General features: G+C 40.0%; 1 protein-coding gene across 1 annotated transcript in view; it reads right to left on the bottom strand.

Annotated features, from left to right (window-relative positions):
• The window catches only part of LOC141907314 (zinc finger protein 1-like), a 45,556-nt gene extending 38,582 nt beyond the window's left edge, over positions 1-6,974 (bottom strand). Inside the window, exon 1 of the mRNA XM_074796921.1 lies at positions 6,890-6,974. Within this exon, the coding sequence (XP_074653022.1) occupies positions 6,890-6,896 (7 nt within the window). The 5' untranslated portion in view covers positions 6,897-6,974. The remainder of the gene's footprint in view (positions 1-6,889) is intronic.
• Positions 6,975-24,161: the final 17,187 nt, after the last annotated feature.

The following is a 24,161-nucleotide window of genomic DNA, read 5'->3' as shown; positions in this document are numbered from 1 at the left end:
GAAAATTATTTGTCCATCCTACACAGGCCGACCTAGAACAAACTACACGTTATCCACGCTATGTTGTTGCATCATTTACCGCTATCGAGGATAATGACTAAACAAAAATGCTTACATTTCAATCATATAATTATACGACCTTATCGGCGGTGAGTCACCCTCTCGCACGGTGCGGATCAAACACGGTGATTTTCATTGAAACAAATGAAATTTCCATCGGAACGCTGAAGTTTTATCAGTTTAATTCGATTGCGCTATTGTCTCCGATACACCTAATGATCTCGTATCGTCGGCAGTTTGACTCAAAGTCATGATCAACGTCGTGTGCGTCGAATTCTTAAATAGCGATTGGGAGATAGGTGCACGCTCGTCATTCCGGTATCACCTAGACGCTTAGATAAGTCTGAACGTAGAAGTTTTTCAAAAAATTTTGATGTTTTTTAGCATAGTGGGCTTAATTGTTTTCTGTTCCAAATAGTCCAACAACAGTCTCAATATTTGAAGATGCTAATGAGAAAAGCCAACAAAAACTAAATTCAGAGCAAGGATTTCTGTCTTTTTCAACATATAGGCCTACTCAAATAACCAACATAGTTCTGTATCAAGTGAGAAAAAAAAAACAATGAAAGGAACCCAATAAAGTCATCATACAAGTGAAATCGATAACATTTTTCACAGGGATCCCAATAATAGAATTTGGAAACTCGACAGATTTAGCATACCAGCAAACAGTTTCAGCGATATTGTCGTTTAAGCACCCGCCAGACTTCCAGTTTGATTATAAGAGCTGTCCAGCGTTAATGTTTTCAAATAAACGCCACTAGATTGATTTGAAAAGAAATGCCGGTCATTGTCGAGCCATTAGCGAAGGTGTAACAGCCAATTTCAGACAATCAGTCTCGCATACCACAGCAAAATTACACCTTCAAATTGGCTGTAACAGTGATAAACCGAATACAACCATCAGCAGAGACGGCCACTTCCAGCCTAGCAACTGCCGTTATTGTTTTTGGACCCTAATTCGCATTCTTTCGAAGGTAATTCAAACTGTAGTAAAAACATTCCAACTCTCTTGTGTCATTTCAGTCAAGAGGATGCTTAGTCGAGTATTTTTTTCTTCGTTTTGGAATGTTTTCACCTTTCGAACGTGAACTACAACCATGATGCAGCTACACCTGTGACAATAGTTACATGATCCATGCTAGGTACGTCTATTTTCTTAACCAACCACACCTGAAGTGACTTAACTCAAACTAACTTCACTGCATAGTATTCACCATAGATTGGCTTTATGCACATTTTTCCCAGTATATGAGGGGGTACAATTTTTTCATAGAACGTAGACCTATCCCTTGTTGATGGTATGGATTGTGATTTTCCCGATAGTATTTTAGAAAATGATGACAACAAGAAAAATGATTAAATATCAATGATTAGGCGCCACTAGGGCGTTAGTTTGTGCCCACATTCAGCAAGTAAAAAGATGGATAAGCACTGACCATTGCCAAAATAATGAGGTCTTCATCGGGATCATATGGGTACATAAAACTCCATCAGAAAATTGACACGAAACGATTCTCAAACAAAGAAGAGTATAGGTGAAGGCCGATAGCAAATACACTGGTGTCCTTGCTTAGTTAATGATATATTTATAACAATGATGCCGCGCCATAAAATTGCATCAACAAATTTGATAAGAGCTTTTTGCAAGACGGCCGATAAACGCATATACGTAGGTTTAATGGCCGAGTCGGCGACTGTCCAGATAAATGTTTCGTCTTTATAACCGTATCAACCCCGCGTCGAGGGACGCATCAGTACACGAAGACTCGTACATCAGGTACAGTTATGAGTGTACCTTTTGTCCCGATCAAAACACTCCCCGGATTTCTTATGACGATGATCACGCTGATGATAATGATGAGTCAGGCGAAACCGTCATTAGGTACATATTTTCATGGGTAACGACTAGGACCGAAATTTTCACCGCCGGGTCGTTCGTCGGCGCAATACACGCGTATACGACCCATACGAAAAAGGAAACTTCGGCGCCTCGCGACGCGAATTCCGAAAACGCGAAATGACTTTTTTTTAACCGATTTCGTGCGTCAAACAACGCGTGTCTTCGGGGCGAAAACGTCGAAATTTACGTTCACGATGACTGTCATCTCTTATACGTCTTATGATGAATATTGACTCGGCGATGCGTGCACACACATTTTACTTATGAACGTCGCGCGTCGCGATTCCCGAAGGTATCGTACCTCCGTCGGTTCGTTATTGTTCGCGGCGCCGCGCGAAGAGCCGCCGACAAACAAGGTAGCGTCGTAAGTTTGTTGACACACGACGACTGACGGTCGACGTCGTCGAGTGGTAAAGTTTTCGCGACGTAATGAACGCCCTCAACGGAAGGTACGTGGCCGATGGGCAAAGGTGCATCCTGGGTAATATCCGGTGAGAGCGGCGATCATCGACCCCGGCGTAATTAATAGAAAATACCGCCCTAAGTAATCGGCAGACCTCCGGTAACCGTACATCACGACGAAATTACCCCATGCCAGAAAAAATTCTCCACACGTTACGGTCTCTTCCTACTGAAAATTGATGTTAAGATCCTGTGTTATTAATAAACCGATCATGATCTGACATCCTAAGCCACGATCGCACAAGTGTTTTAGGCCCGTGCCAAATTAGGCCTGGAACAACCATTCACGAGGGTGCCAAATGGGCCTGGGCCTGTGCCTGTCTTGCCCGGGTCAAATCCGGCCCAACCAAAAACGTCGGACCAGGCCGAGCCAAATTTTAGCACAGGTCAAACAATCGTTGTGTCCAAACATTTTTCTGACAGAGTTAGATGACAATCCTTAAGTCAGACAACTTGAACTGAGTGATTTGTATACTGGTAACAAAAATTAGGTCTTATTGAATACGAAAATAGTATTGAATTCTAATGGCAGATGCAACAAAATCCGGCAAGGCCCAAAGTAAAGATCCCAAATGTTCAGTTGAAAATGTTACGTCGGTCAATCTGTAAAAAGATGGAAATTCTAACCACCAATATTTTTCTGCTTCAATACTCTTTTTACCCAAGTATACACCCATTGCACCCCTCCGTGCGCACCCATGCGAATTCGCGGAAAGAAAATACCGATACTACTATGAGACGGTACTTGCTGTAAAGCCCTCGATCGGATGACTACGACTAGAGACGAGATAAGATGATCGTTATTGTACGTCAATGTGTATTAGCGACGCGGCTACCTTGAGCTGACGTAAATGAACCGTTCAGGTAAATCTCCTTAAACCGATGCCGCGAATGATTTATTTGTTCAATTCACCGTGTATAAGATAAGACTCAGCGGGCTTATCGTGCCGCGTTTCATGACTTCATCAATAGTGCGCCCGGCGTTCGCTCGTTCGCCGCCATCGTCGTCTCGTCGTTGGCGGCGCTCAGGTACGTATATACCAATGGCGCACGTACCACGCGCGCCCGGCGCCGTAGATCGACGTGCCGTAAATTGTACACGGCGCGAAAATAAACGATATACTCGACGATCGAGGAAAAAAAAAACGCTTCAATAAAAACGACAGCCGCGTAACGTCGATCACCGCGGCGATAAAAAACAATGACGAACGCCCGCGATCACCGGCGCAGATAAACTACAATGAATAAGGTGTATTCTACACAATTGAACCGCCGCGCAGCAGTTCGTTATTATCTTTAGGAGAATTTTATTCTGCTCGAGCTGACAACGGAGAGGATGCTACCGGAATAAGCCGCATCAGGTTATAGATTTATCTTGCGTTATCGTCAGCGACATTGATTTCCGCATCGGGCGATACGTAACAAAAAAACATCGTTCGCCCGCCTCATCTATTTCAGGTAAATAGGCAGTTTTATCTATAGCGCCGATGGTATGCGCGCGTAGCATTAACAATGCTCCGGGCAGCGATGAAGAAACGAACATGGTGTCGTTGCATTTATTTTCTATAAGTTACAAAGTTTCGTCAATATACAAGTTTACTTATGGAACGCATCCAATTAAAATCTGAAGTTACTTTAAAAAACACATTAGATCCTATATTTTTACATATTTCTATGGCTACTAATAAACTTGACAGGACATAACTGAAAGCATAACTAACCCTTGGTACCTTCACTTCAGAACCAGACACAGATCCTCATAGCCATTCTAATGACTCCTAATTAAAAAAATTTTCAGGAAATGAAGACTATTAAAATCGATCCATATTTGTTTAAATTATTGCCAAAATGATCAACGCTTCCAAGTTTACGATTCAATATTGCTTACAAACGAAGGTTTTTTTGTGTGTCAACTAAAAATGAGTCAGGTGCAATAAACATTAATCAGTGTCCTGACCACTTGATTCGTGTGATTAAGTTTGCTGCCACTCCGGTGAGGACAAAGACAATATCATCAATTCAGCCAGTCGACAGAATACAAGTGAAACCTACTCAGGCTGCAAGGCAGCCGCGTACAATTACATTTTATTAGGGATATACCTGAGTGGCCATTGACTGAGTGTACACATCGTTGAGATTTAATCACAGTAGATGAAGGTAATTAATTAAACCAGTACTAAGAGTCAGTCCACTACATACAGCTCTCTCTCTCTCCCTCTCCCTCTCCCCTCTCTGCAGGGGTTTGTAGCTGATGGTGGTACGAGATGGCTATACACTAAACTCATAACATAATGGACATGGGCAACATACCGCAGTACCAAGTTATTTCCAATTGCAGTAGTTTTCACTAAAAACAGACATGAAGAACAGTAGTATATTTGAAATTGTACTAGAGATTATTCTTATTTTGAGAGTATTCTATTTTTAGTAGTTGAGCCCTTAACCCTTTCAGTGCGTCTACACCGCAGTGCGGTGTATAAATCAGTGATGGATTTTGCTAGTACACCGCACTGCGGTGTATTGATGTAATTAGTAATTTGTAATTATCTCTATTGAAAAATGGCAGCAAGTGTCAAACATAGTGAAATACTAGTAACTAACGATACACCGCACTGCGGTGTAGACGCACTATAGTGGTATTCCCATTGTTCAACACACTAGGGTGGAATTTTTTAGAATTTTCAAATTTTCTCCAGCACTATAGGGTATTAATTAGTCAGCACTGAAAGGGTTAAAAGAATAGAAACTACTAGTCAGGACTGAGGAGATTTAAACTCTAATCCAGGCGAATTCAAACGATTAATTTCAATTCGCGCTTATTCATGCAGCATCACTAAACAAAAATGTATACAGGCACATTTGGCGTGATAGGACAGGAAAGGACAGAGCTGGGTTCTGTACATGGCTTGAATTCCTGGCAAGGATGAGAATGCTGTAAACGTTATTTATTATTTATTATGAGGCGAGCGCAGTATAATGCTTACATAATGATGTATGAGACACGAAATAAACACACCACCCACTGTAATGAAAATTTCCCAAAAGGAACTCTTAGATACAGTGGAACCTCATAACAACGAACTTTGCGGCACCAGAAAAAAGTGTTCGTTACAACTGATAGTTTGTTATATGCAGTATGAAGATAATTAAATTCTCTTACTTAGGATGAAATTCTATATTTGTTATATCCGATGAATCGTCATATCCGAGTTTGTTTAGGGCTGGATGTACGACGGAAAGTATTTTTTTGCTTTTTTCAAACTGATCGATTGTTGTGAAATTGGAGTCGATTCTAAAAGTTCCACTGTACAGACCGACTCCTACAGATAAATATACTGCGAACTATAATAAGGCATAAAAACCAGTAAAATATAGAGATTACTTATTCATGCATCTTCGCAGACATGAGGAAATTTCGATACCCGAGGGCATCACCGTATAAACCCTGACTATAAATTTCATGATTTTATGGAACAGAGAACTTTTTCATATTAACTGCGCATGCAATAGAATCATTTGTGTTTCGGCGAAGGTGATACATGAAATCTGTATAAGTGTCGACTTTTCGATGAAAACGGACATGAAAAATCGTCATCTGAATCGAATCGTCGAATAAATATTCGCTGTTTCTCTTTTTTACACCGACGCTTCGGTATTTATTCATTCGTTCGTACACGATTTCTAAGGAATGTCGCCGAATAACTATGACTAAGAGGAGCATACGCAGGGCCGATCTAGGAAATTTGGATGGCCTGGGTCCAGAAAAAAATGAAAGGTATTTCTCGGATACAGCAGCCATTTCATAGGCGATTAGATCTTCGTTATTAGATATTCTTTAAGAAATACATACATAAATATGCAATTTCTGAAAGGATAAATATCAATTTGGCAGGTTTTAACGATCTTTGAATAGGTGCCTCAATGGGAGGGCAGGGTTCCAGACCCCCCGAGACCACCCCCTAAATGGAAAATTTCTTATAAGTTGAATACTCAAATAGAAGTGAACTATAAATTCATATACTCAGAGAACTCTGAGAATGGAAAACTTTGCTGAATGTAAATATTGTCTATTAAATAAGTAAAAACAAAAAACAAAAACAAAAAACCCAGCAATACGTATATATGTGAAAATTGGTATATTCATTTATCTATTTCCCAACAGGATTTTAGCAATAGCCCGAGCTGATCGCTTTGAAACTGCAAGTCAACGTTGCTGCAGAGTCAAGGGGGAAAGGTAGGAAGGTACAAATAGAACATCAATCAATGTCTTTACAATGAAAAAAATTCCCACCACCAACTAAAAACCACCGCGATCGCTACATAGCTATCATAGTTTAACGCCCGGTATAGACTTTCACACGGATTTTCTCACCTAATAAATGTTATGTTCGACAATATTATGTTTTACAGGCAATTAGCTCTAGTTTACCTAACCGATGATATCCAGATGTACTGTATACTCACTCATCATAAAATCAATGCGTGTGAGAACTAGAGGGGAATCCCGTAGATTCAGGTCACTGGAAGGAGTTCATCTTTTGAAGGTATTTCATAAAGTGCTTTACTTTCGAAGTCCTTTATGCTATGTGTGTAGGTTTTTAACCCCGGTTTCAAGTGAATTAAATCATTCGACTCATTGAAAGCCTTATGATGAACCAAATATGGCAGTAAGCCCCTACAACATCTTTTTTGTATTCAGCCTCAGTTACACCCTTGCACTATGATTGGTACTAACTAGTAATACCCTGGATATGCCCCTATACCCCTATAGTGTCCATGATGCTGCTGCATTTAAATTCAATTTGAATCACAATCCCACACCGGGACAATAATTACATTCACCACCAGGAAACTGCTTACGTCAGGAAGCCCCTATTGAAAAATAGAAATTATGTCATTTTAGTAAGTTAACAACACCATCACTACGGCGTAAAGTAATGTCAGGTACTTCCTGGTATGGCAGTTATAAACATCCTACTATGACTTCACTTAGCAAAAATTCTAAATCATCTCCAGCCGTTCCGAGGCTTTTTAACAATTCAAAACTAAACTCTAAACAAAACAAGTGGCAGCTCCAAAAAAACCACCATCTGTCAGACATCCGTTAAGTGGCTGCTTAATAAATGCTATGAATATTATCTTGAATACTTTCGTTTTTCTAAGATCCTCAATCACGGATTTGCCTTATACCGAATTTACGAAATCCAGCTAGAAAACGAGAAAATCTTTTTTAAAGAAATGATGCGACTTATAGGAAAAACATATAGCACATAAAAGCTTCATGACGGGTGCATGGAAGTAAAAGGCCTAAATGACGGGACCAAAGAATAGCCAGGACAAATTTTAGAAAGTCATATAGTACACAAGACATGATAGCTGTCATTTTAAATATGGACACACCAAATTTTCATTATGGGGAAGTCGTATATAGATATACAATGCACGGTAAACCTTGCACCAGCCTGTTTACCCGATGCACAGGTGATAACTAATTAAATTGTGCTTAAGAAAATGTATAAACAAAGGTGAAAAGAAGTTGAAGAAAATTGTGCACTGTATTCTTTAAGGAGAGACACTATCACGTGGATCCGCCCTCGATATACGTATACAAATAATTCCCCCCACAAACATAAAATTTGACGCGAACCAGAGACGAAACGATTATCATCGTTATAACGGGTAGACAAAATAATAAACTAATTTTTATTCGAAATTATCGTTTCGCTAGTGTTTGATTATTTGTGTTCGACGATAACGGTAGTTATAGTCGATGGTGTGAAGTCGTATATTTCGGATAAGCAGACTACGGCGCGGCATTCCGATCAGAGAAGATATTTCATTGTCGTAGAATACAGTCGCCACCGGATCGACGAATATCGTACATAATTCGAAACAAAAATAATACCGTTTCGTATATATATACGTAAATATTTCCTGAAAACAGTAGCAAATTCAAAGATATACTTCGATATTCGGAGTGTTTACGAATGAGTCAAAGTTATGGATTTCAAAAGAATTTATCAAACAGTTTGGCAAATAAAAAGATCTTTACCGCAGAATTCTAGAAATACTGGATTAAAAAAACATTGTCAGAAAAAATTTGAAAATCTTGAAGCCAAATGAAGATATGTACGAAAACTGTGGCAATCAATGTATGCCGAGACAGGCTGGCTTCAGGTGACAAAGAGGGGATTCATCAGGGGTGAATAGCAGCAGATCACGAATGAACTAATGAGTGCTTAAAGATGATCATCAGCAGCCAAGTGTTCAATACTGAATGTTTACAACCATGTGGCCGTGAAAATAAATTCATTTTTCACTAAACTTCAATCATTCGGGAGTCAATTCATTAATCTCCAATGACCCCGTCGTAAAGACATCAGCTGTTCAAAACCTGCACGCTGGTGTGCGATCTTTTTATTTTTCATTTCCCTGCACAGCATATCTGAAATGGATATCCGTTTAAAAAAAATCGGCCGATACATACATATATCCAAGCCCATAGATACTGTAAAACACGCTGCGGCGCGATGCAACAACCACTTACCGCGAGAAAGCGCGATCTAACCGAGTCATTTTAGTCCTCCGTTGAATTTTTACCTGCCAGAATCGGTTGTTGCCGGTATAAAAAAAATAGCGAGTTGTTTTGTTTACAAACTGCTCAGGCACTTGACTCCCCGTATGACCCGACAGACAATTATGGATACCTTACTGTCTGGGAACCGGTACCAAACCAGGTTCACTCCAAAAACCCCGAACACCTTTTAAAACAGAACAAGAGTTTGAAACGAAGAGAGTTCCCAGCCGTAAATGAACATTTGGGGGCAAATTTGTCGCAACGTCGGTGATCAATTGCTGTAACAATATACATGCCCCAAATTTTACTAAAAATTCACAAATTCCCGACACATTTCTGCTGATCCATTTTAAAGTCCTATCATCTTTTTTCGACTACGAAAATTTTAAAAAGCGAAATCTATAAACGCCAATTTATCATTGATTGCCCGAAGAGATTGATGCACGATGCATATAATATATCTGTAAGAGATTCCAGTACCAATTCAATATAATAGATAATTTTCAAATTTCGTACAAACAACTCTTTAATTCTTTATCAATAAACATCTGTGCATTATCTATAACCTAACAAGGACTTTCATTACACGGGTTTTTCGACGTTTAAAAGCGATCTCTAATCAAACATCTAAATTTAGTTTGATTGGTTCAGGTAGATTTGAAGTTAAATGCTACCTATTTGCCGTGGTTGGCTGCGGGGTCTCATTATCTCGGCAGGTTCAAGTGATTGGATTGAGCTTCTCGTATTTCTGTTAACACGGCTGATTGGTCGCGTGCCTACCTGCTTCAAGCTGTTACGGCAAACCCCTTGCAGCGCACCTTGCACCAGCCTGTTTACCCGATGCACAGGTGATTGGTAGATTTTCCGTACTCCCACGGGTGGATGTCGAATTGATTGGCTGCTTGCACCTGGTAAAGGTGTTTCTACTGCATTACCAGCAGCGCTTGCAGCAGCGTGGTAACGCAGCAGTACTGAAAATCATTGGTTGTTCACCTGTAAAGGTGTTGCACAGATCGGCCACAGAGTTGTGAGTTGATTTCTAAAGCAAGTTACGAAACGACTAGAATCCATGCAACTATAAACGTACTCAGGACATAACAAACTCGAATTTAACGATTCACTTAACTAAAATTCAAGCCAAATTAGGAAATATTATGGATTCATTTCATACTGGATATTACGGACCATTGTTTAAAACAAACATATTTTGACACAGATGAAAATGAACTCGATATGTCCTGTCGAACATCAAAGGGCATCAATTTAAAAAGTCTACATGATTTTAATATAATCGTACAGTGAAATTTTCGAAGTCAATTTTCTTATCAGCCTTCCGCACGGGCCATTGATTCAACGCGATCGAGATGATTTGCCGGTAAACAAAGTCGATAGACGAACGATCAGATAATTTCGGCTGTTCGATATGTATAAGCCTATGTCGAAATTACGCATCGTAAGACTCCGCGCCGCGCGCGCTTTCACGGGTCGTGACACGCCGCCGGGATAGGCCCGTGTCGCGTAATTGCTAGAATCGCTCGGCTGCCGAGATATCGCCGGAATGAAGGTACGAGAGAGACGACGACGAAGCGCTCGGGTAATTTGTCGTTATCGCGTACGAATCGGTGACTGAACGACGATGCACTGAGTCACTACTGGTCGGATCTCGCGGCGGAGACCTGCGATGAAAACAATCTCGACGAACGAACCCCGATGACACCGCTGGAATGATGATGTTTGCTATCTGAAGACGCGGTGGAAATTGGGTTCATGGAAAGATGGCAAACAGTTAGTCTTATATGCGAACAAATGAATACAGGTATAATCGCATACACAAGCATTTAGGAATTTGTGCAATAAACTTGAATACACTGATACCCGAATATAGCACCGGAAACAAGAGTTTATGATATTTTCAGAATTTCCAGTGATGTAAATAGTGAAGTGAAATTGAAATCGGGATTCAAACTTTGAAAAAAATTGCTTTACACTATCTTCTTTGTATACATTCTTTGTCATAATAACTATAATAAACTTAAAATTTTCGGGATATTGAGCTGGCTTCTAAGGCTATGAGCAGGACGAAGTTTATTCAACAATTTTAGCATAAAGGGTTTTAATTTGTAGTGCAATCTTTTCGTGATGTCCAGTGTTTGGTTGTACCGTGTAAAGTAAATTTTGAACAGAGATTTCATTTTCTCAATGGATACTGTTGAAACCCCTAGTCTACTAAATGGGACTTATCTTGTAAAAGCTGCACACCCATTTCTTTCTAATTAAACACTTTTTAGGTTAAGGATGTTCTTCAAAATTGTCCAAAAATACAACGAACAGTCCACTGCGCATAGTTTAGGTGTTACGATTTCCAACATTTTTTTCCCCCCATCCGGAATGCGCGCAGGCCCTGAGAGAGCGGTGCACTGAGTTTATAGCTGTATAGCAGATAACCGCTGATGAAACTGTCATCTCAGGATTGATACGAGTTAATTGAACATCGCAGTTTTATATCGGTGACAGCGATTTTAATTACGTTGTTTCTAATTCGCGTATGACAATCGATAAGGACGAGAGAAACAAGTTTTCCTCGTCGAAATCTTAATTTCATTATTATCCAAACGCTGATTTTGTTTTTTGCTTTTCGGGTATTACGAAATGCAAAATGGATCATATTCAACAGACGAAAAAGGAGGGAATAAATTGGGAAAGCAAAGGCTGTACCATTGATTCAAAATCCCCGAAGCTGTTCTCAAAAGTAGTACATTATGTTACACGTATACTTATTGAATCTAAGATTTCACATTCAGATGCAAGTTACAGTTTAAATTGGAAATAGTAAAATATTGTCGTGAAGACTACAGGGTGGCCTTTCCGATGCCTAGAAAAAGAAATTTGAACGATGACCAACCATCCCCTCCCCCCAAGTAAGAAAGCTGAATGAATCAGTATTCAGTCAATAAGGGTAAAAAGGTGAAAAGTACAAAACTATCATTATGCGTCAAAGGCAAGGCGGGCGTATATCATAATTCGTTGTAATAAAATAGTAGATGCCGGTTCTCGTGTTGCACGGATGAACAAGTGAATACCGACGGATGGCAAACGCGTGTTTCCGCATGACGGCCCTGCGTCGATTCCATCCGCCGGCCACAGAGAGAGAGAGAACCCGCGAGTATGCTAAAAAGAACAATTATAATCAGTCTAAATGAGTAAATGGTCTCAAATACGCTGAGTCATCGTTAACCCGAACGAATGAATGAGCTACGTCGGGGTCAATGCCGTGGAAAATCCGACTAAAACTAAGCCTGTCATTTTTTTTCAAAGGATCTACACGACTAAACGACGATAATACACTCGATGTTCTAATTGCCAATTACATAACTTGAATTATTGCGAATTTGTCTATCCACAAAAGTGATTGAAATTCGATATTCGAGTTTACAAAAAATGGTCAGGAAATGAAAGGAACAAATGAATAAGTATATGATAAATTCTCAAGGGCAAGAAGCTAGAAAATATTTAGAATTTAGGATTTAAAATATATAATTTGTTCATAGAGAACGAGCAAATTTCAAGACAAAAACAATAAAGCATATCTTTTAGATATTGGGGGGCTTCATTTGAACTTGCTGTTGATCTAGGGGACCAAATGAAAACAAATTCAATTAGTTTGATTTTTGAACACACTCTACCATCAGATATAGGCTTATTACAGAAGAATTAAACTCTTCAACTCAATTTTCCATGAGTCGAGGCAGACAGATTTTTTAAACGGAGAAACCGAGCTACCGTGATCAGCCAGTAAGCTACATATGTAGGTGGAATCCTCCCGTTCTGATAAAGTTATTATCCACGTTTCATCCTATAATACCGAATTGTTATGGAATCTATGACAAAATGACACCTGTTTTGATAGAAAAGATGACATCATACGCAGGCGGCATTCAGTTGCTGCATGATTCAGACAAAGCGGGCAACAAATTACGCTTGATGGGCTGTCGTCATTACGAAACAGTGCGACGTATAGTCATCGTGCGCGTTTGATGGACCATTATTTTATCATCGACAGGATAAAAACGCGAGGATGGTATTATAATGACCCATTGCAGTTTTGAATTTTGTACCCTTCTTTAAGACTTAGCCGATAACTGCCATTCACAAAAACCCTGAATAGCAACCCGAAAACATCTGTCAAACGTTTGTTCTAGAAGTTGAAATGGTGCTTTTCGGATAAGGCTCTGATATTGACCATTTTTGGGACTGTTAGTGGGCAACATCAAAGTTATCCTTAACTTTGGGGATAACTATCATTCTCAAAAACTGTAAATATCATACTGAAATTGTGATATCATTACCAGGAGCCATTTTTCCCAACTCAGATAACAACAGTGACCAACAATTGAAATTGCATTTAAAAAAAACAAGTGAAGCCATTGAACCAGGATCCATTGTTATGAAAAGGTTTAAGCGTAAATGGCTAGGTTTGAATTGTTTTCTTCATTGAAAACACTAAATAAACAACAGCAACTAAACCACAAATTTTGTGAGTTAAACTTTTTCGTGGAACTGGGCCAAGACAAAATTTTTTTTGTAGGATAATCTCTACCGAAGCCTTCGGGACCGTTTATACGGACGACAGCATACCGATAGAACGATGCTTCATGTAGCCACATGCTGTCAATACTGCGGCAGAGAATAACGGCTTATATTGCGCGCGCGTCCCTTGTATTAAACGTGAGTTATAAGTTTATTAGTCAACAAACTACGCGTAATTACGGGCTGAAGATATTCCACCCGTGACTCAGGTTTCGAGGATCAACGGAAGATCCTTCCAGGACAATACGCCGTATGATAAATCATATCCAACCGAGGATTACGCTGCCAGATCTCAGATATTGTAAGACAGTATAATTAACCAAACATTCACCCTCGAATGGACTCCAATGACGATTTGATTCGCCCAGCAGCTTGGACAGACGGACTATCAACGTTTGGGAATTCTAAACAACGCCTGAATTACAATAACTCAATTTGTATCGAGACATTTCAATAAATGTATTAAAGTGGATTCAGGAATTGTCATTACAATACACTAGATAGAATGGATTGTGTCCTTTTATATTTAGAACTTAGAAACTAATTAGAAACTTTTAAAGGTGGCCACTTTCTGCCAATTTAGAAATTTCCCTATTTCCTTCATTTTTCCATGTCATAACACAAAATTCCCTGGGTAAAATCCAAGGAAAATCCTGTTTTAAAATATTACAATCTATTCATCTGTTATGAATCATGTATTGATAAAGAAACGTCTGGTCAATAATATATCCAAATTCTAAGTTTTCCAGGGTTTTTTTTGCAAAATTTGTCACATTCCCCAATTTGTCCCCGCTTTTTCTAGATTTTCTGATTCCCCAATTTTTCAGGTTTTCTAGGTCAGTGGCAACATATATGAATAGTAATCAAAACACAAAATGATATAAATTCCCTTTTTTGGAAAAAGTGTCTAAAAGCGATTTATTGATTACAGAAGTATTTTTTCTTTTGGTATAAAATTATCAATGATGCTTCATTGGCGTAGTTGATTAGTCACGTACAGCTAAGATCATTCATCAATTCCAGCGAGTTACCGGCAGCTTAGGGCGCCGGATTAAAATCCTGACAATCCTTCGCTTACGCTGCGATGTCACCCACCCTCGGTAAAGGTATATATAAACGAAGGGGGCTTCGTTCGCCCGATGATAAATGACAGCTCAACGCGGGCCATTTGTCACTCGTATTAAGCGTCCTTACTAGCGATATACTAGCAGCCGATGAGTGGACTCATACCTGTCATCAGTACTCATGAAAAAGTACACCACTCTCTACAGCAATCGCGAATCAGAGGAAATGAAATTTCATCTAGAGTTAACTCGTTCAAGTAATTCTCCGGAGAGCGGGAAGAAAGATTACAATGAAAGAATAAATCACTAATTATTGAAATCAAATAGTTAGCATTTGAAATGATATTCATGAGATTTACTATTTAGACGTGGGATTTCCCATTTCTTAAACATGTGCAATTTTCCATTTTCTACACTTCCCTCCATCATCTGCAGTTTTAGCTGATCTTTCATCTTGTTCATATGTGCTCTACGGCTTATTCTAAGGATTTCAGGGGAAATGCGTTTTAAAAAAGTTATGATCGAAAAGATGTAGCCCGGTTTGGAATTAATAGAGACTTTGATGCATAATCAATCAATGCTGCAACGTCACCTGGGATTATCTCCAAAAATGCAAGCACCGTTATCAACAGAAACCTTGCCTCGCTAATTCTCAATGATCGGATCTTCGCCGCAGTTGATGCGCGGCGTCATCACTGTCCAACCGACCGGGGGACCGCTCGACCGCTCTTTTTAAACGGACGACGACAATCGTAAAAAAAAGCGCGCACTGATGGATGTTATCAGATTTAATTAGCGCGAAGTGGTGTTATCCCGAAAATCCAGCATTACCGAGTAACTAGGTGATTTCAGCCTTAACTGACCACAACTATCTGTGAGATAATTAAGTGTCACTCAACTGACTATTGAATCCCCCGACTGAGACGCTAGATAGAAGACTCGTTCGTCTCTTACCGCGCAATGACTGTCAACCCAAATGCTGGAAAAAATGATTCTCCAATACAGCGAATTTGAAAGGAGATTCACTTAAATCAGCACAGGCTCATCGGAATATCTTGTTTTCGAACATAAGTGAAAACTGCTTCTTACGTTCTGACCAAAAAAGATATTCTAATTTCTAATCTATGAGCTTTGGATACTTTCCTGACCACGAGGAAAATGTTTACAGCGGGAAAAGAGGAGATATGATCAATTCCTCTTGACTGAAGATGATATAATATAGCAATATGATCCAATGAACGATCTCACGTCTAATTCCTGCTACATAAACCACAAGGTCATTAACAAAACAGCAAAAGTACTTTACATATTGCAAGGAATCAGGACTTACTATCTATAATTGGTTCTGTGAGTTGAGATGGTTCATTTTGCCATGGTTCCGGTTCAGCCTCGGATGATGGACCAGTCAATTGCATTGCGTCAGATGGCTCTTCAGATGGTTTGGTCTGTTCGATGGCAGTACATGGCTCAGTGTGTTTTATGTGAAGAGATGTTTCGGGCTTAACCATATCTGATGATGGCTCAGACTGTTCCATGTCAGTTGATGTCTTACACAGCTCGACGCAAGGTGACACCTCACACTGTGCCATGGCAGGAGATGGCTCAGACTGTTCCATGTCAGTTGATGGTTTACAAAGCTCTGGCGATGGCCACTCAGACTGTGCCATGGAGGGAGATGGCTCAGACAGTTCCATGTCAGTTGATGGCCCAGATTGTTCCACAGTGGGTGATGGCTCAGACTGTTCCATGGAGGAAGATGGCTCAGACTGTTCCATGTCAGTTGATGGCCCAGATTGTTCCACAGTGGGTGATGGCTCAGACTGTTCCATGCAGGGAGATGCCTTAGACTGTTGTTCTACGCACGTTGATGGCTTCACACAGGGCAATACTTCCAACTTGTCCACGGAGGGCAATGCCTCAGCCTGTTCCAGGCAAGATGATTGCTCGGACTGTTTCACGCAGGATTTTTCCATTGAGAGTAACGGCTCAGACAGTTCCTATGAAGGGAACAGCACTGATTCCTTGATGACTACAGATTGTTCCAGAAGTGTGATTGTTCATGGTGAACTGTGACTACGTCAGGATAGCGGCATATAACTAGGTGGTTCATGGCTATTGGATTTTTCGATTCTCCTGGTCTCCCCATTTAAGCCTTGTCATTACATTTCATGAATTCATCTGAAAAATATTGAAAACAACACAAATCATCAATATGCATTTGACAGTCCAAAATCAATCATCAATAAACAAAAGAGGTATAAGATATTTTGATAAGTTATATCTATTCTATTTGAAATAGGGAATCATCCTCCTCGGGCTGCATGAACTCCATAATTTACATCAAAAACTCACTAATAGATTGCTTAAACCAAGAAAGAATAGTCAAACAAGTGTTTTGAAGTCATGGAATACTGATTACACCTTGGCACAAAACAACAAAACGTAGTTACATCTTAGACGTAACATATTGACCATGCACATAGAAACACCTGATACCTCCAAACAATAGAACGATGACCACACTCAAACGTGGTGAACGGATAATAAGATAAAATCCCACTATTTACAGATTAAAAGAAATTAAAAACCAGAATTTATTTATTAAATCTAAAATATTTAAAAGACACAACGTTTCGATCTCACCCTAGAGATCATCGTCAGGTGACGTTTCGATCTCACCTGATGATGATCTCTATAATGAGATCCAAATCCAAACAAATTCAGCTAATAAAAATAATATAAAGCTTGATAAAATACAACAAGTCACTGATAAGTTCTATTCAGGTAGGGGGCAAGATACGGTTTTTATCTATCGTAGGTTACTCAAGACTCATCACGAAAAAACGGAATTTTCTACACGGTAAAAATGAACGAATACAGCAGGTATGCGATGCCAGAGATGTGCCAGGTATGTTTGCATCGATACTGATAATTGAGGTAAGAGAGATTAGAAAAGATATGCATTTGGATTATCTATTGACATGGCACCTGAGAATCGGTAAATTAATACGTAGTGATAGCAGTATATCTGAAACCATCATCTCCAATTACCAGAAAAAGATAAGTACGTAACTCAATGTAGAACGTTTTTTCCCGTTGGCTTGCGGCTATATATGAATAAATAGGAATATTTTGAATCGAGAAATGTAAAGCCGTCAACCATTAATCAAAGCTTTTTATGTTAAATCATCGAACCTAAATCTCATGCATCAATATAGGCTAATTCTTGATGAGACGTTCCCCTCTACGACAATTCATGACAGTCAACAGAATTATAACTTTGTATGAAAAAAATTCAGAGATATTTAGCAGCGAGTTTACATTTCATGGTTCCGTTGGTTACGAGTCGTTATGAATCATGAACCAATTAATTTCAAGTGGAAAATATAATCAATTCCTCCACTCTCTTAAAAGCCCGGATTTGCTCTCACTGATACCTTTGACCCGTGACCCGCGTGCGATGTATCAAACTTCTTCTTCGCCGCCGTTCGTTCGTTCGTTTTCCCTAACAAACCCACCGTGAAACTAACGGGCCCCGGCGCTTTGTCGTCGTTACCGCGAGCCAGCCGTCGACTTGATTAACTATATCGGAAAAATTGATCAAAAACCGACACGACCGCAAATCGGAAGAGAAATTTCGCGACGTCGTCAATTGTTGACTTAATCAGGAAGTTTATAGATTTGTCTGCGCGGATGATTTCGCGGGTCCCGGTGATCACCGCGTCGACGACGTAACCGATATCCGGCCCCGACGAGAATCTGCGTCGGCACGCTGACCCGATCGTTCAACAAATGGTTGTCAGCGTTGCGATTGCGGGACGTTCGGACACGACAACTCGACTGACCTGTGAACCGCGATTCATTCTATCAGCGATATCTGCGTCGTCGTCGTCGATCGGTTCGCGATCAATCTCGCCTGTTTTCCCGGTTCGGACAAGTCGTCCGGTGAGCGGTCATAAGTAAACAATCGCTCGTCGTCGGACTTGAGGCGCGAGAAGTTCAAAAAGTTTTTCACCCCGGTCCATCGAAGATCGTTCAATCAATGTTCGATCAATCATTCGTCCAATCGGAATAACGATTCCTGCAGATATTATACCTGCATGATTCAAGGATATCTGTCTTGAGAATATCAAAGCTGTGACAACAGAAGTACACGTATCTAGGCCTAGTAACGATTTGGAAAAATCTTAGTTTGATCTAGCTTTGATATACTACTTGTTCAGACCTGACTACCTGATATCGCTCAATTGCAGTTTACACCTTATATGAGAATAATTTGACATCAAAAATAGGGGTTTAATTGAAAATGAACTGAAAACAATTCTGATTTTGATAGTATTTTGTAATTTTTCAGAGTAGTTAAATACTTAAACAAAGTAGAAACTACTCTCTTATAGCAGTCGTGGTCAGGTTGATTATGATACCACAATAGAAAAGCTTCGAGATAACCTCCTGTTTGGACCATGCAGTTGATAAGTGTGTCTGACTAAACCATAGATAGGAAAAGCTGAGATATGAATTTCGCAACTTGCCTTATAAGCGATCAACATGCATCTCACATAATCTACCCTGTTTCATCATTACTACATGTAGCCTATAAGTAATAAGACTGTAATTCTATCTATAAAGCTACAGATCTTCTTTCATAGATTTTCATAGAAAAATTATTGTAGCACTTTTCTCTTAGCAAGTGGCAGCAGCGGCAATAGCAGATTTGGTGAATATTTTTTAGCCACCGAGGACGAACGAACAGGTTACGTCGTACAATATATGGTATCCTTGCACTTAGAAACTTGGTTTGTTTTCCCAAGCATTGTACATCAACAGGTCGACATACCTTATACAGTAATTACGCATAGATCATTTGTTTTTAGTGCAAACAGTGGTTCATTTTTTCACGTTTCTCAAACAAACGCGCGTCTAAGTCGTAAATACTAAAAACTGCGTACAAAATTATAGTTTATTTACAACGGCGAAAGTCCTCAAATTTGACGTCTGACACTTTCGTAGATTTGTGCCAGAGCACATGAAAACGCAGAGCGAATCTAAATGTGACCTTTTTTCATTTTCCCATATCTGCTGATATCTTTTGACACGTACACAACAGCCTGTCGAAACCAAAATCACATTAATTCTTCCAACGTTCACTTGATGAAGTAGGTCACTTTTGACGGCGATTAACATTTGATATTTTCTGATATTTACCTCCCATTAATAAACGTTTGAGTATATACGCACCTTGTGGCCCGATCCGAAATGCTACCATTAAAACTATGATATATGGTGCTCATTTTCCTCGATCAAATGCAGCAAATTACGCATAATTACTTGCAGTCAAGGTGCAAATGTTGCCGTACTACGAAACTGCATAAGGTCAACTTTGCCATAAATCTATTCAACCACCCCTTTTAATGTCAACATCATCTATGTGAAAGAACCATTTCTCCACGTAGGCAGTGCTTATCATATAGTTCCGCGAGGAAAAAAAAACAAGCAATACTTTCATAAAGAAACATCAATACCCGGTAATGCGGAAAAATTCTGAGAAGTTTTTCCTTTGATTCATCTAGCTTCCTCGCTGCAATAACCATTGGCCGAGATCACACGGAGACGATTTGGCCTGGACAAAATTGGCACAGATCAGGCCAGAGTCAAATTTTGCCCATGCCTAATTAGAGAGGGGGCTCACATGCAAAACACTCAGCCGCTTGATACTAAACAATGCTCAAAGTAAGCCACTTACAGAACCAGTTCAAATGCAATCATTTCCCCAAATGCAAAAATTTGCCTCGGGCCTGATCCCGACAAAATTTGGCCTATAGCAAAAAAAATCGAGTGATATCACGGCTATAGTCATATCATGTCACTTATCATATCATAGTATGCTCGATTTAAGCCAATTTCCTCTAACTACTGATTATAGGAACTGGAAGGGAAGGGGTTAAAGTTGTCAAAGAATTACGTATAATCAATTCGAAATGATCGGTGCATATTTTATGATATTATGGTCATAAAACGTTGAAAAAACATGTTGTAATCAAACAAGTTATGTAAGAAGTTTATGGTGTGTGTATAATGACAAAATGATAAATATACAAAGTAGTAAAACTTCACCGCTACAGGGCAAGACCACACAAAATCTGTCAAACAATCTTGAAAAATGTTTAGATTCTGGTTCTTGTTCCCGGTATTTTGTCAAAGGGCAACGTAGGGAGCTACTCTTTAAGAAGCTAGCAGCCTAACAATAGTTCACTAGGCAAATTACTGAGAAATGTCGAAGAAAAGTTTTAGGGAAAGTTGAATTTCAGGGAAAATTGATGAAAAAATTTACTCCGTTTCTCGGGATTTGAAAGGAAAGAGTAGCAGTGTGAATACGAGAGTCAACCGCTCAGCATTGGGATATCTCCACCACAATCTACCTGCACTGTCTTCACTGCCGCGTGTTCAAAAAAACCGGAATTTAAAATGCGACGCCACGATTTCAGTGACAATCAGATTGATGAGAACGTTTCTTAAGGCTGGTACTCAAGTAATCAACGGCAGAGTCAACCTATTTCAAGACGTTTCAAATTCGCAATCTAATTCCGCCGAACGAAAAATTCACCTTTATTTCTGCTGACGTATCGGACGAGATTATTCGCGGCATCACGAAAACGCGAGTTAATCTCGTCACCGATACCGAGTGATAAAACAACTTAAAGCAGCGCGATGTATTCCATTTTTCCCTTACCTACTTTCTTTATTACGCGGCGATTTGAAATTCAGGCGGATCTGATTTTACCTTGTTTAAAACGTAAAGACACCGAATAAAATTTCAATAAGTTATTTGACTTATCGAATTCCGGATGCAATTTTTCTCGTCCTTTGTGATAATGACAAAATGCCGAGGGCGATATGATAATCACCTTATTTACCACAGCGCACCCGACGAGAACTTCGAGAGCGATGATGTAAGGGAAAAGTGCCAGGCATGAATCAAAACTATGCATCAGAGACATGAGTGTACAAGATTTCAACACTAACATTCCCGGGGTAGGCAGGGCTCATCCATAGACTTGGGGCCTATTCCACGATTCTCAAGTTAATATTCGACATGAAATAACTTATACTCTATGAGATGAAACTAACACTCATTAACCTAATCACCCTACTATATACTAGTAGCGAAAGTTACTTATAAAAAAATCTAGTTTACCTTCAAAGTATTTTTCATTTTCTTACTCTAAAGTGAAACTGTCCTGGCAACTTTTTATGGGGGTGACTGGAAGCTTTTTAACTTGAAACTACAATTAAACGATGTTGATGTTAATAGAATGCAAGATAAATCGCATTTCAGCTTTCAGACATTGGCACGGACGATTTGGCAGTCCACGTTTGGGTCGGGCTCGCGATCACTACAAATTATAGGCCCTTTCGGCAAAGATAATATCAATGTGTGTCTAGTCTGAAGTAGGCAGAAGTTACAGCCACACGAGAAGAGCATCATCTGCGCTGGTAATCCCGTTCAATATTCATCGGCGCCGCAGCATCGGATACGTTGATGAGAGCGTTTGTTACGATTGCCACTCGAGCAATCAACGCCGGTATCTATCTACCTGGAACGCGATACCGCACGATGACTCCTCTATCCGCGGAACGAAGCTTACGCAAACTCTTCTGCCGGTCGTCGTCGCTACCGCGCGCGCGCAGGTTAATCACCGAGTCACCTTACCGTAATTGAATATGCAAAGAAATCGCGGCGTCGATGAATACCGCGTAAATCACTGCCATTTTTCAACGAGCGTCCGCGAATTTATGGCAAATTTCCGACGTGCGTTGCCATCGATTGCAGGTAATTTTATCGACGATTTGAGATTCATCAGCGCACAAACAAATTAAGATGATGGCGGTGCGGGCGACGATGGCGCCAGAGTTACTAGCCGATGACAAGATATCTCTGTTAAGCGATATTTTTCATAAATGGTTTCGCGATAATCGTGAAACTCTGTAAAATTCATGGGTTATATCTTCAAAAAGCCTAACGATCAAATCATAATTTAAGCTGTTAAGTTGAAGTTATGATTTGATCGTTAGATTAAGGGAGTGGTCTCAGGGGTTTGGGCACCTGCCTTCCCACGAGATTACCCTCTTTGTCAAGACATAGTTAAATCCTGCAAATTTGATGCTTATCCTCGCGCAATTTGCATCTATTGGCCGATATGCATTTCTTCAAAATCTTACGACATGGCTGCTTTATCCGGGAAATGGTTTTTCTTTACCTAGATCCGTCTCTGCAAGGCCCTGGGCCTCAGAAGACCATCCTTTTGTTGTTCGAAATTTTTTCTTTTCTTATTACATTGTCAGTAGGTATTTTCTTACCGCCGACAATTTTGATGGAACGAATAGCCGCAAGCGAAGACCGCCGCGGCGGTGAAACTGGAAAAAGACTACTGATGAGCAAAAATCAAATAAAGTGTCCAGCGTAAAGTGACCACGAGCCAGCGACGGCAAGTCATTAGTGAGAGATGATTTCCTGTCGCAATTGACTAACCAGTCGGAAATTCGATCTGCAAACTATTTGCATATACCTTTATTGAATCGGCCAGTAAGGTAGGGTAGGTGATATGCTCAAGTACGCGGCGTCCCCCGGGGTGCGTCCAGTCGCCCGTTCACCTTCAACCAATTACCGTCACGCGTACCTGATTACCGCATAGAATACCTGGAGAATTTGTTATCGGGCGACAGAAATTGACCATTCAGAACGTATGATTGACCGGTCGTCCGGGCACGATTGGATTACCAATAGCCGCTGTCAGTCGATACCGCCGTAAGGATTGGCCGCTGCGCGCAGATACCTGGTTCATTAGTGAATACGATGGCGAAAAGCACAGCATTTTTCGAAAGATGCCATCGATAGATATTCTGGTCAGACAGAAATGCATAGCACACATCGACGGCAGCCATATTGACAAATAAAGGTTAACTACTGGGCTGAGAATTTCTTCAGAGCAGCTAAAGCCAGTAACTTTGTTCTTTCAGAACGTGTTAACCATTCAGAACGTCGGAATTGTTGATTTTGATGGATTTCTCAGGTAGTTCTCAGATAGTATTTCGCTTAAGCAGTATTGCAGATTAAGATAAAGAAATATGGTTAAGTTAAAAGAATGATACCTCCATAGCCATCGTTGTTCTTATCAGCATTGTCAGCAAGAATCTAAGGTCAAGGCTGCCAACCTGCGAAAAGTGCTATCAGAAACAAATTGAATAGTTTTCAGATACATTTCATGGAAATGTGAAAAAATTTTCAAATTAATCAGTAATCAACAGTAAGACCTGCAATAACATCTTTCCTACTCATTTCTGAATGCATCAAACAAATCCAACCAGTATTTGTAGTTAGTAACAAATACTGAAACTCAGGAACAGTTAGCAGCTCTTGCTGTGAACTCCCTACCTATGAGAAAAGTTCGAACTCCCTGAGCCAGGGTAGGGATCTAGTTTTCATCCAAGGTAGTAAAAACGTGAAAAA

The sequence above is a fragment of the Tubulanus polymorphus genome, chromosome 6, assembly GCF_964204645.1.
Source record: "Tubulanus polymorphus chromosome 6, tnTubPoly1.2, whole genome shotgun sequence".
Lineage (NCBI taxonomy): Eukaryota > Metazoa > Nemertea > Palaeonemertea > Tubulaniformes > Tubulanidae > Tubulanus > Tubulanus polymorphus.
Note: the sequence above shows the minus strand (reverse complement) of the source record. Positions and strands in the feature narration are given on the sequence as shown.